This window comes from Phoenix dactylifera, chromosome 8 (genome assembly GCF_009389715.1).
Source record: "Phoenix dactylifera cultivar Barhee BC4 chromosome 8, palm_55x_up_171113_PBpolish2nd_filt_p, whole genome shotgun sequence".
NCBI classification, from domain to species: Eukaryota; Viridiplantae; Streptophyta; class Magnoliopsida; order Arecales; family Arecaceae; genus Phoenix; species Phoenix dactylifera.
This window is the reverse complement of record NC_052399.1, coordinates 7,812,236-7,824,791: the sequence shown is the minus strand read 5'-3', so window position 1 is coordinate 7,824,791 and position 12,556 is coordinate 7,812,236. Positions and strand designations below refer to the sequence as shown.

The 12,556-nt window shown below is 37.8% G+C and overlaps 1 protein-coding gene across 1 annotated transcript; it reads left to right on the top strand.

Annotated features, from left to right (window-relative positions):
- Window positions 1-9,220: 9,220 nt before the first annotated feature.
- On the top strand, window positions 9,221-11,802 carry LOC103701588 (protein PHYTOCHROME KINASE SUBSTRATE 2). The gene has a single exon (XM_008783710.3). It carries the CDS (start codon window positions 10,143-10,145, stop codon window positions 11,436-11,438), a length of 1,296 nt encoding a protein of 431 aa, XP_008781932.3. The 5' UTR covers window positions 9,221-10,142; the 3' UTR covers window positions 11,439-11,802.
- The last annotated feature ends 754 nt before the right edge of the window (window positions 11,803-12,556 follow it).

Sequence of the window (12,556 nt, the reverse complement as noted above, 5' to 3'; positions counted from 1 at the left end):
CGTGTTGAATTTTTTTTTTTTTAGTATCTCTTAGAAAATCTATTTTGAAATTTACTAATGAGTCCAAATTGGCTTGCTCTTTAGAACTTAAATTGTGTGCCAATTCCTATTTTTATGTATCAAATTGTGCTTATTTTCTAAAGGAATAAAAGAAAGTCTTTAAGAGAGCTCTAAGATATATCAAAAATTGCATGAATCCATATTTTGGTATTTGTGCCCCAATGCTCTTATTATCATTAAAGAACTTTGAAGTCATTAAGAATTAATGATCCAACGTGATGATATGTTTTTCAAGTATATGAGTTTTGATCTCATACTCTGAAAATTAATTAAATTGCTCTCATGTTGATAAAATACTTAATATTTTGGGCAAAAGTTCTTAAATGAACAAGCTTTCATACTTATTATTGAAGAGAGGTTAGATTTCCATTCGTGTTTTCCTTGAATATCATTTGTGGGACTTCTTGAATTAACTTAAGAAAGATTCCACCTACACTTGATTAGAAAACTATCTGTGGTATCAAATTAGAAAACTTCTTGAAATCACATTCGATGTGTTCTGCTCTGAAATTATCTTAATTGTCTCTGATCTATGCTCATTAATCTGATTCTAATATTATTGCCTTGAGTTATATGATTCATATCCTTGCAATAATTTGACATGCAAATCAGAGTACAATAAGAAAAAGAAATATTTGAGTATTCTTATCTTTGTGCTTAATGTTTCACTATCTTTTTGATGTTGTCAAAAAGGGGGAGAAATATCTAAGTATATGCTCAATGCTTTATGTTTTGAATTGAATACAAATCAGCTTAAATTGAAATATGTTGATTGTGTTAAGCTGATTAAATCTAAAGCATTATCATGAAGTATGTTCTTAAATATATATGTTTTTACTTCATGCAACTTAGCTATGCATTACTTCTAGAACACAATATATCTTATATTGCATATACTCCAAGTTTTGTCATCATCAAAAAGGGGGAGACTGATGACCCAAGGATTGATTTAAAGATTGATTTTGATGATCACAAAATCTTGAAGTATAATTACTAATGTTTGTGTTGCAAGAAGAAAGATATTTATTTTGCTAGAAACATAACAAGTTGGAAGAACACAAGAAGGCCTCCAAAGCTCTCAAGAAAAGTTGGAAGAAAGCTACAATTTATTGGCCCAAGTTTCAAGTTCAAAGGATTCAATTTGGAGGAGCAAATTCAAAGGAAAATTCAAAAGAATAGTCTTCGAGTCGACTCCTGAGGAATTCGAGTCGACTCCGATGCTTGTCGAGTCGACTCCAGGGTGAAACAGGCAGAAAAGTCAGAGAGCGATTTTCGACCCTGAGATTCGAGTCGACTCCTGTGGAACACGAGTCGACTCCAATGGTTGGCGGGTCGACTCCAAAAAAAGCGAGAGTCGACTCTCAGTGGAACACAAAGAAAAAGTCAGAGGGCAGTTTTCGGACTCTGAGATTCGAGTCGACTCCCAGACAGCTCGAGTCGACTCCAAGGCAGCGCTACACCAAGATGGCAGAAGGCTGTGTTTCGAAAACTGAGAGCCGAGTCGACTCCGGAACAATTTGAGTCGACTCCAAGACCAGACAAGCCAAAAATACAGAGGATCAGTTTTCAGGCTCTGAGAGCCGAGTCGACTCCAAGAGAATCCGAGTCGACTCGAGGAAGAAAATCAGAAAGAATGTCCTCTGAATTCATGGGATGAGCCGACTCCGAAAATGCCAAGTCAGCTCCAGATGTTGGCGAGTCGACTCCGGGTTAAGTCGAGTCGACTCCCAGTCAAGGCATGCACTTTAATTCAAATTTGGAACAGTGGCCGAGTCGTCTCCAGTAAAGCACGAGCCGACTCCTGCAACAGGCGAGTCGACTCCTGATCGCGCGAGTCGACTCCGATCCCAACGGTAAAATTGTCAGAAAGTGCAGACTGTGTCCAACGGCTCTATTTTTGTCTCTAACGGCTAGATTCTTGTTTCCACGCCATCTAAAGCTATAAAAACAAGAAGAGAGCTAGGGGAGAACTTATGGAAGTGGGAAAGAACATTTAGAGAAGAGATCTCAAAGAGATTACAAGGGAAATCTCCCATAAGCACAAAAGGGCCATTCAAAGTAAAATAGAGAGAAGAAGAGCATCCAAGTGAATCCCAAAGCTTCATCTTCATCCGTGTGCTGCCTCAGTGATCCTCTACTTCGTGCCAAATCAGAAGAGGGTCAAGTAAAGAAGAAGTCGAGCTCCTTCATCTTCAAAACTCGTTTGAGGGCTTCTCTTTACTCTATTTGTTTATATTGTTATATTTGCTTGTTTAAGAAGCTTTGATTTGTTTTAAACCTTTGTTTTTAATATCTTGTAACTTGATTCAATCAAGGGATTGAATCAAGGGGTTAAGGTTTGTTGGTGAGCCAAAGGAAAAACCAACGGTGAGAGGTTTGTTGGTGAGCCTAGGTTGAAACCAACGTGTAAGGGTTCGATTGTGATCCCGGGAAAACAATCGGGTTGTTCTAGTCGGTGAGCCTGGGAAAACCGACCGAGTTCGTTGTGCGCTCGTAAAACAACAAGTTGGGTTGTGAGCTTGTAAAACAACCGGCTGTAATCTGTAGGATTATAGTGAAATTCCCAAGAGGTCTTGGGGAGTGGATGTAGGTGCTGGGGTGCACCGAACCACTATATGTTTGTTGTATTTGTAATGCCTCTTGTCATTGTCTAACTAACACACTTACTTACTTAGATAGATTGCTTGCTTAACTGTTATCCGCGCATCCTTTAGTTGCAAGCATATTCAATCAAGTCACATTCTATACATCAAACTGTTGCTAAGTTTGACTTTCACTGTGCATCCATACAACTTAGCATAATTAATCAAAAACTTTCAGAAGTAGGTTAAAAGTTTTAAAAGACCCAATTCACCCCCCCTCTTGGGTTGTATCTACTGGGCAACAATTGATTTACACGATCGAGCATTAACTTCCACTGTACGTCCAACCATACGGCAGTGCCTTCGCCCTGTCTCATCACAGGTAAATCCGTTCCCCCCTATAAATAGAGAATTCCTGAGGAGGGAAGGGAGAATTTTTCCGACTCTCGGACTCGAGCTCCACTCTTGCCTATCTTTGGGCCATCTCTTTGACTTAAGCATCGGAGGGCCGGCGCCGGAAAAACCCGGCCACCGGCTTCTTGTAGGTCTCCCGGAAGACGCCGCACATCGCCGGATCGCCACCGTTCGCCAAGCCTTCCCGGAGCTCGTCCTTCCTGGCCCAGTGGTCGCCCCCGGGTCCAAATTCCAGCAACACCTTGTATCGTGGAAAAAGAAAGGGATACTTATACTAACCACTGACTTTAGTTTGGATGGTACCACCTCACAAGAGGTTAAGGGTTTAACTCTAGTTAGAATCGCCCCCAAGGGGTGGGCCGGGTAGAATGAGGATAGAAAGGTAGATATTGGTCTCGCTAAATTTTATAGAGAGAGATTATACCAACGACCAAGATAACTTTGGAAAAAATAAAACAAAAATAAGCCCTTTTTCCAAAGAATTAGACTTAAACCTATATCGAGAAAAAAAAAGTCTCATTTGACACGCACATAATGAAGAAGAAGAAGATGGACAAAACTCATCGAGATCATGAATCATGGATAGGACTCAAACCTAAATTGTTAGTATTTATCCAAAAATTAATGAGACTTGAGTTTTTGAGACGGACAAATCAGATCCTCCAGTCACTTTTAAAAATTGAATTAATTTTATCATTCCATCCAAACAATGAAATTAATGAACTTTTTAGTATGCGGAAAAGGTCTGAATAGAATACCATAGCATCAACCTCAATCATTTGCAGTTATTTGGTTGCCCGTGAGTTTTTTGAGAAGATAATCATAAAATATAATTTTTTTATAAAATAGTTTTTTTTTCAAAAAACAAGGGAAGATTTGTATTTCATAATACTCATTTTTAGGTTTTATGACCCATGTATTTTGTCAAAAAAAATTAAAAATAATGAAAAAACTATTTTACAAAATTTTATTCATTTGAGTGTTTCTGTAAATCAATTTTACTAAGACTTGTCAAATAGCTCATCAGATGAACAAGCAAGCTTAAGGGTATTAATATAAGGTTGTTTCAGAGGCGATAATCCAAGAAGATCATTGGACTTAGTGTAGACTCCTCTAGCCACTACAAAGAGGATTAGATAGAGTTTGGAGGTGAGATTTACCCCATCATAAAGCCAAATTTTACATCAAATTTCAGAAAGGCCTTAACTTGCTCATATGTTATTGCATTGAGGTATTTTTTCTAAAAAAGGGTAATGTTTCAAGCTTTACGGTACAACACTACTATGCAAGGGTACAACACAGCAAACTATCGTAGGCAAATTTTGTCACTTAGGTCAAAAAATGAGTCGATCAAAGCAAAGATTTTCTTTTCAAGAAAGATATTTGACCATATGTATCTCATAATCTAAGAACAATCATGCAAAGTGAGTGAATATAATGTGGAGACCGAATACCCCCCGTCTGGTTTGCCTAGTGAAGTTGCTATCTAGTCTGCCGTTACTTAGGTGGTGCTGGTGTGATGTACTCACACGGGGATAAGACTGCCATGCTGGTGGGGCTCTGCCACAGGTGGAAATGGTATGAGTAAAAAATGTTCTATCCGCATCGAATACTCTCCAGCAGGGAGAGGGCCAGTGGGGGTTGCTACGCGGGTGAGGTTCTCCTCACCCCCCTCTTTCCTTTTTCTTAGAAAAAAAAAAGTGAGTGAATATAAAATTGATATAGAAGTTCAGATCTACCTTTTGCAGGATTTTAGATTTTTAAAGTATTTTTTTTAGTCCTATCTATTTCAAGAAAGCTATAACTTTTTTCAATTAAAAGAGAAATCTAATCTAAATAAGCAAGAACAAACTTTGCGGTATAAATAGAAAATTTGCAACATGGTTTTATAATTCATTGATAAAAGAAAATGGAACATAGACCTTAATGTGACTAAATTTTTATTTTTTATATTTTGTAAGAGATTTGAGTTAAATGGAAAATTTTTATACAAAGATCATTATAATTTTCACTTCCAGGCTTGTCCATGTTTTAGACAAAGTTTTGCTTGGTGCACGCATATTTTTTGTACATGTGTTGGCAGACATAATTCTAAGAGAAAACTGGAACTCAGTCCTTGGATTTCAACCCAAAAATAGGCCACATTCCTATAGACCAGAAATAATAGAATCAATCCTCTGTTTCAGCAAAAAACATGGTTGGTCCATGGGTAGCTTTCTTGATGAAAATGCCTCTTGATATGTCTCTTTTTTTTTTAACGTAAATGTTTATAAGCAGTCCTTCTCGATCAATTACTACTAAATCCTTATGTACCCTATAACTATGTAACTATTTTTGTTTCAATCTAAACGTTTGATCTATTCTACTCCTGCCGAGCATGCATATAGTCAAATTGTTTGTTTTAGGAAGCATATGTTTGCTTTTCAAATTTTATTATTTAACAAATATTTATGAACTGACTATGTAAGAAACAGTTTATTAATTACTCGATGTAAGTGTTTATTTTCATTTGATCCAAGTTAGATAGAGAGATATACCAATAGAACTATTTATGTAGTTCATCGTCCATTCATCTAGCATAACAATTTACCACAGTGGCTTACAATTTCTTTTACAACTTAATGCAAGTATTTACTGCCACTTAACTGATGCAAATAAACGATATGTCTGTTAGCGAGTCTTTAGTTTTGGGTATAATCTCACACTTGTAATTGAACGATATTTTAGCTAGTTGAGTTGCCTAAAGACATTTTTTCCTTGAAGCAGAAGACATGATCCTATTATCTCAGGACTATATAAATCTTTCTTTTTTGACTAAATCTAGGATACATGATTTTTTTTTTTTTTTTTTTTGAGAAAAAAAGACTAGACTTAAATAGCCTAATCATATTCATCCAGATAAGGGAAGCCTCAAATTGAGATTGAAGTATTTCCATGTGAAATGATTAAAAGCCTAATGCAGGTGCAATGAATTCTAACGTGATTTTTGGTCAAGCATGTTCTGACTAAGACATTCGACATCAACACCTTACCTTGCATTCCTATTACAATAACGAATACTCATTGCACTGGAACATGCAGCTAGCCAATCCTATTAATGACACATTCTTGTCATATAATTTAAGCTGAGTGTGAATCAAATACCACCTATCTATGCTTGCTCATAGAGATAGTAGGTAACACAAATATTCAGCTCAGCTCACCAAATGATAAATGTCTCATGTCTTTGTCAATTACAGCGAGTGACAACAACTTAAGGAAAGATTTAGTTTAGGTGAGGATTTAAGGAACAAACTATAAGATCAAATAAATAAGGTGGTGGACCAGACAAATGTAACCCACATACTTCTTGTGGCTGAAAAGGGCTTGTTATCTAGGACCCTAAATGAAGCATGTTTATACGTGTGCATGCGTCCCCCACATATTACGATATTTCTTACTTCCTCTTTCCTACCTATAATTTATGCCACAAAAAAATAATTCGCAATAGATCGATGTAATTCATGAAATTAGTACAATGCATGGAAGGGTCGTGATTCAAAGCATTTAAAGCACCAACTGCTGTGGCTTTGTGGCCTCGCAGAGGCGACGGTACCTTATCCTAGCCAGGGCATTCTTAAAAATTCTTTGAACCTTGGCAACTACTAGTTGAGTTTATCTTTCCTGAGTATTTCCTTCTCCTTTTTAGGAGATGACCAATTAATTAGTATTTATCTTGCTTCTCCATCAGTTACCAGTCACTAGGTGGTCCTTCTATTGCATTTTATTTTTCGAATTTTCTCAACATCATCACTCGAAGAATTTTATTTGACATGACTCGAGTGCAAAGATTGATTAATTTGCAAAGAGATATTTGTTGTTTGAGGTATTTCATTGATTAGACTGGTATGGTAAATATCTAAAGCTAGCCTCCTTAATTTTATTTAGGAGATAGCTGGACTTGTTTGCCTTTTCTTACAAACTCTTTTTCTTCCTCCCATTCATGGCTTCAAGTAATATAAGCGTACAAATATTTTTCATTAAATTCTAATTTTATTATTTAAAAAAATTATGTCAAGTTATTTATTAATTTATTGTTGTTGATGCGTATATGATGGAAACATGGACCATCCAATCTTGAAATTAGATCTCTTCCAAATGAAAAGGATTGTGAATATGCTGGACCCAGATCCTTTGGTTAAATTTCTATTCAAGCTATGTTATATGCAGAGATTTATTCTGATAAGACAATGAGTGGCCTGACAACCGTTTCAAATCGTTGGATGTGATATATTATTTTTAGGTTGCTTATTGTTAAAAAATTATATGATTTAAAGTTTCCTAATATATGCATTGAATGATCAAAAAATATGTATTATTTTATTTTATTTAAATTATAAATTTTTAACTACTTGATATACATATAAAAATAATAGATTACCTTCAATAACCTAAATCATTGATGTTGGACTCCTCGTCGTTCAATTAGGGCCGATCACACCAATGCTAACATACAAGTGCAAGTACATTAGCAATATTTTATTTTCTCTTTGATGTGAAGGCTTTCAAAACAACATAAATTTTTCATACTTTTTCATCAATTTTTTTTTCTCAAATTTAATTTATCGGTTTATTCCATCGTTTTTTCGCCTCTCCATCCGTAAATAAATTCAAAATTCTTGATTTTTAATGTATTTCTTTACATATTAGCTCCTAAAATCTTCTATCTTTTATATCAACCTCCTTTTCACATTAAAAAAAATCTTTGTAAAGTTTTTCATTTTTACAAATTGATTATTTGTTAGTTTTTTCAGATTAAAATCTGGTTAAGATTTACTAGGATTGTAGAAGGACCAAAATATCTTTGGCTTAACAACAAATATGGCTCTTGCTCACTTCACCCTCTTCTCTTTCCAGACTTAGCCAGGACCAACGATGAAGGGGCATGGATTAAGGGGCAGTTAAATACATGGGTCAGGGGTAAAAATGTTCATAAAATATAAAATTAGTATCTTAAAAAAAATATAAATAAAATATTTTCTCATCATCTAGTTAACTTAATTTGAGGGACGTATAAAGTAATAAATCCTAAAATTTGATAAATTAAAATATTAATATAAAAAGACATGATTAGTAGATAAATGATAAAGACATTAAGAACTAATCTATAAACACTTTTCTAATTAAGATAAAGAAATATATCTGAATTTTACAAGCATATTGCATTTTTTTTAATCTAATTTTGATTTAAAACCTACTAGTCTGACTCCAACCTTGCTGTAGACAAGATATGAACTCGACTCAATGTGTAGGTGTTTAAAAGTCATGTTAGGTAGGCCTATATAGTTTTAGCTGTTTATTGATGTGGCCCACTAGATGTAGCTCAAGGGGTCTCTATCTTGCATGGCAATTGATGACTTAGAACCATTGATTGTTGCTCGAGAGAAAGACAACCAGGTAGCTCACGATCAAGTCCTCTGCTTGCTCATTCCCATAGGGTGCATGATTTTTTTTTTTTTTTTTTTGATGATAAAAAGAAAAGAATTCTCTTTTCACATGACACTAAAGGATCAACATAATTATTAGAAATTGGTGAAGTATATATGAGGATGGTTGAATATATTCCACATTGTCAAACCAGTATTAATAGGTCTGGAGAAATTTTGTGTGCATGAAGGGTGCATTTCTTTTTTCCCAATTCTTTGTTTTAGCAAGTAACAATCTTCAGATTCCATGAGAGCTTTAATGTTTCTGTAGGTTTCGTCTGTCTTCCTTGGAAAATAAAAATATATTTCCTAAAATTTTCCCTATGGTTTTGTGAATGTTTTCAAGGATATCAATTTGATCATATATTTAGTATTATAGATTTTTCCTTCTTATTTTAGATGGTATGTTAATTGTAAGGCTATCAAACTACTTTAAGGATACGAACAGCGCATGTTAGGATCAAAATTTGGATAAAGATTCCATTAGTCAGCATGCCAACCGAACTAAAGTTAGCCTTTGCTTGATCTAGATCAATAACTTTAAGCTTGAAATCTAAACAAAATATAAATAATATATTACATAGTATTTTGATTATTTTTTCATTAATTTAAAATTAATTTATAAATAATTAATATTAATTTACATGGGGAAGAATTATTTTAATTGTAAGTTCGAGATACAATCATCAACCTTAGCTGAAGTATAAATGGAAGGATACTAATCTTTCGCCAGATTTCTAAAACATGATGATCTTAAATAACTTTGAGTTGTGTTCAACATTGAATGGGCCCACTCGAACTTGGCTAGATTATATAATGAACCAGGCTACAAATAGGGATTGTCCAGCTCAAGTTCATCTCATTTAGACCCTTATAAGGGTAGAGATCTTGTTAGTAGATAACTTCTAAAACTACTAACCAAAACACAAATTTAACAAGACTTTACTTACCACCTATGAAGCAACAGAAGATAAACTAGTTTTCATACTTCCCTCCATCATTATACAACCAGCCTCATCACTCACAATGCAATTGTTAGCAGTGGGACCTAGATCACTAAGTCCCATTCACCTAAAGCCTACTTATAGACCTGGCTCTCCTTAATTCAAGCATTGTCCACACAAATCCTGCTCCCAAATCAGAACCTCTCCTAAGCTTATCTTTTGACTGTAGCCTAGATGGCTTCAGATTTCCCTTTTTTCCCCTTTCGTTGCTGGGCTATTTAGAGGTGCTCATGTTTCCATGATCAAACCTAATGTAGAGTCCTTCTTCTCGCATTGGATCCTTCATCTCGCGTTGCCTTTTTTAAGACACCACCTCCTCTCCCCATATTTCTGCACATCTCTAGGAAGACACCTTTTATCTTTTATCTAAACCAAAATACCTCTCCTTTTGTTTCTGAAGGCCTCAAATTCTATACAGCGCCTCAAAATGCTCTTCTGAGCCAGCTTTTTTGTATGAGTAATGCAAATAAGCTCCTTTTGTATCAAACTCCTTCCCCCGAGTGCTCTCTGCAAAGGTTGCTTCGCCCTTCCTTACAGAATCGAGAGACTCCTCTTCAAAGTCCTCAAAGTCCCTTTTCTTTGGTTCTAACCTACAGGGGATCTTGTCTTCAGCTTCCATGGTCACTGTCAGCATGGCCTCACCCTGCTTCAATCCCAATCTCACAAATAAACCATTCACCATTGCAAGCAGCTCGAGCAATCCCCGAGATGACTCCTTCTCTTCATACTACACTCTCATCAGTAAGAACTTCCCACCAGAGCTCAGTAACTCCGCTCCGAGTGGCCTGTCCTTCCAAATAAGCCTCGGTGCAGGGAGGCCAAGTGACGGCGAGATAGAAATCTTCGATGCGAAGAAGTACTTCAATGGACGAATGGATGGTGATACAGAGCTACAACCTGAGAACATACCAAATACACCAACTAATAAAGAAGAGAAGTCCAGTGTCAAAACCAAGTCAAGGACGAGGAGTATTTGTTCGGAGGTGAGCGGAAACAGCCAGAGCACTCTGCTCCGAGACCTCCGAAAGTACCCTCTCCCCAGTGGGCAAAGGCCAGCCAATACCAAGAGATTATTCCTCGGTGTTTTCCGGTGCTCTTGCTCTCGGAAGAATGCCGTCGAGGTCGACCGGGATGCTGGGTCCAATACTAGCCCGACCAACTGCAAGAAGACTGCGCGTGGTAGGGAGGGTGGTGACCGCCGTCCGGCGAGCTGGGGAGGGGAGGAGCCCTTGGGAGGGGACCCGAGAATGGAAAGGTTTGGTTTTGGGCTCAGAGAAGAGGCAATTGCTTTCCCACTAAATTTAAATTTTGGGATGCCAAAAGTGACCGTTGGAAGGGATCTGAAAGAAGAGGGAAGGGTCGGGGGAGTTCCCAAGGGGTTCGTGTCTCCTTTTTTTCAGAAAGGTGATATAGGCTCCAGTCTTAGAAGGAGCTTGACCATGACTCCAGTACTCAACCCCGCCGGCGGCGGCGGTGGCGGGAGTGACGACGACCTCGGCAGCGAGTCGAGCTCCGAGTTGTTCGAGATCGAGAGCATATCATTGAATTCGCATCCACTCTTCCCGACAAGGGGTTACGAGCCGAGCGAGGCGAGCATCGAGTGGAGCGTCGTCACGGCCAGCGCCGCAAACTGCTCGGTGGCGTCGGAGTGCAACGACGACGGCCTGAGGGGCGGGAAGGCTCCGAGGCGGCAACGGCCGGGGCTGCTGTTGGGGTGCGTTAGCGAGAAGGCGGTGAATGTGAACGCCGACGCCTATAACTACAACGTGCGGGGGAGAGCGAGCCCTCCGGTGGCGAGGCATCACGGGGAGAGCTGCGGGGTGATGGACTTGGGGCCGGCTCGGGCTGGGCGGGCGCCCGGCCCGGGCGCCGTCTCGAGCGTGCGCGCGTCGCGGGCCCTCTACATGCACTAGGGTTCCGACTGGGTGGCGGAGTTCGGTGCAGCATGCTTTTTTTATTAGATATTGGAGGTGGGAAATGGGGTGACGAATAATTGTGAAGTTTTTATGTACTCAAAAATTATGAAGCTTTTCTTTGGTTATTGTGAATGGTGTAATGTTTTATATCAGTGAAGGTCTTCTAGAGCAGGACTCATTTCGATCTAATGGGTGAAAGCTTGGTACTTGACTGTGTGTTGGTATCGCTCCGAACAGAGTATTATTTTTTTGAGTGCAGCAAATAGAGTATTGGTTGCACGGGAGAACTAAAAATGTATCAGTTGGATGTATCTGTACCAAAAAAAAAAAAAAAACAAATTGGGATTTGGATCCAGTCTTCGTCAGGATTTTGTGGGGTTTGGAATACTGCCTTTTCTTCTGTAATGCAATCCATATTTTTTTTTAAAGAAAAGAATTGGAGCAGTGATTGGAGCTCGGAAACCCTACAAAGTAATTAATTGCAGAATCAACAGCAAATATCGGCCTTAATAGAGTCTGTTTAGTTTGCAAACATGATTTAACGCAGGAAAACAATAGATTCAAATGGGCAAACCTTATGCGAACTATATCGAACAAGGGTTGCACCACTAATGTCGGCTGTTCCTTAATTTTTTATCTTTATTTTTTTTAAGAGTTTAAAGTCCGTAACTTTCATTTAGACGAGTTTCAAAATTCTTCTCTTGAATTTTCATCGTGAATTTTTATTTCGCCGCTTGCTAGAGTCTCAATAAATGTTGAATGACCATATGCACATTGTGTTACCCTATAATTTTTTCACGATGGATGCAAATCCTACATTTCTTTTGATCCAGGGAAAATCAAAGAGAAAAACTCATGAATCCCATCAACAGATGATTTTTTTTTTTTTGGCGTTTGAAAGGCATCTGTTTGTACCAAAAAAAAAAGAAAGAAAGAAAGGCATCTGCAAGCCGTTCTCAGTGTCTTTTTCATCGGTAATGTCAGATAGCTATGGAACAAGTCCCAGCCTTGGACTCGTACGCACACAACCACCTCTCTGTCAAGTTGAGGCTCAGCATGTAGCTAGGCTACACAACCATTATTGCCTCCAGGGCTCAACAAACCCCCATATCATA

Bases quoted from the DNA above. Each gene is read 5' to 3' on its own strand.
- LOC103701588 (XM_008783710.3), top strand. From the start codon at position 10,143: ATGGTCACTGTCAGCATGGCCTCACCCTGCTTCAATCCCAATCTCACA.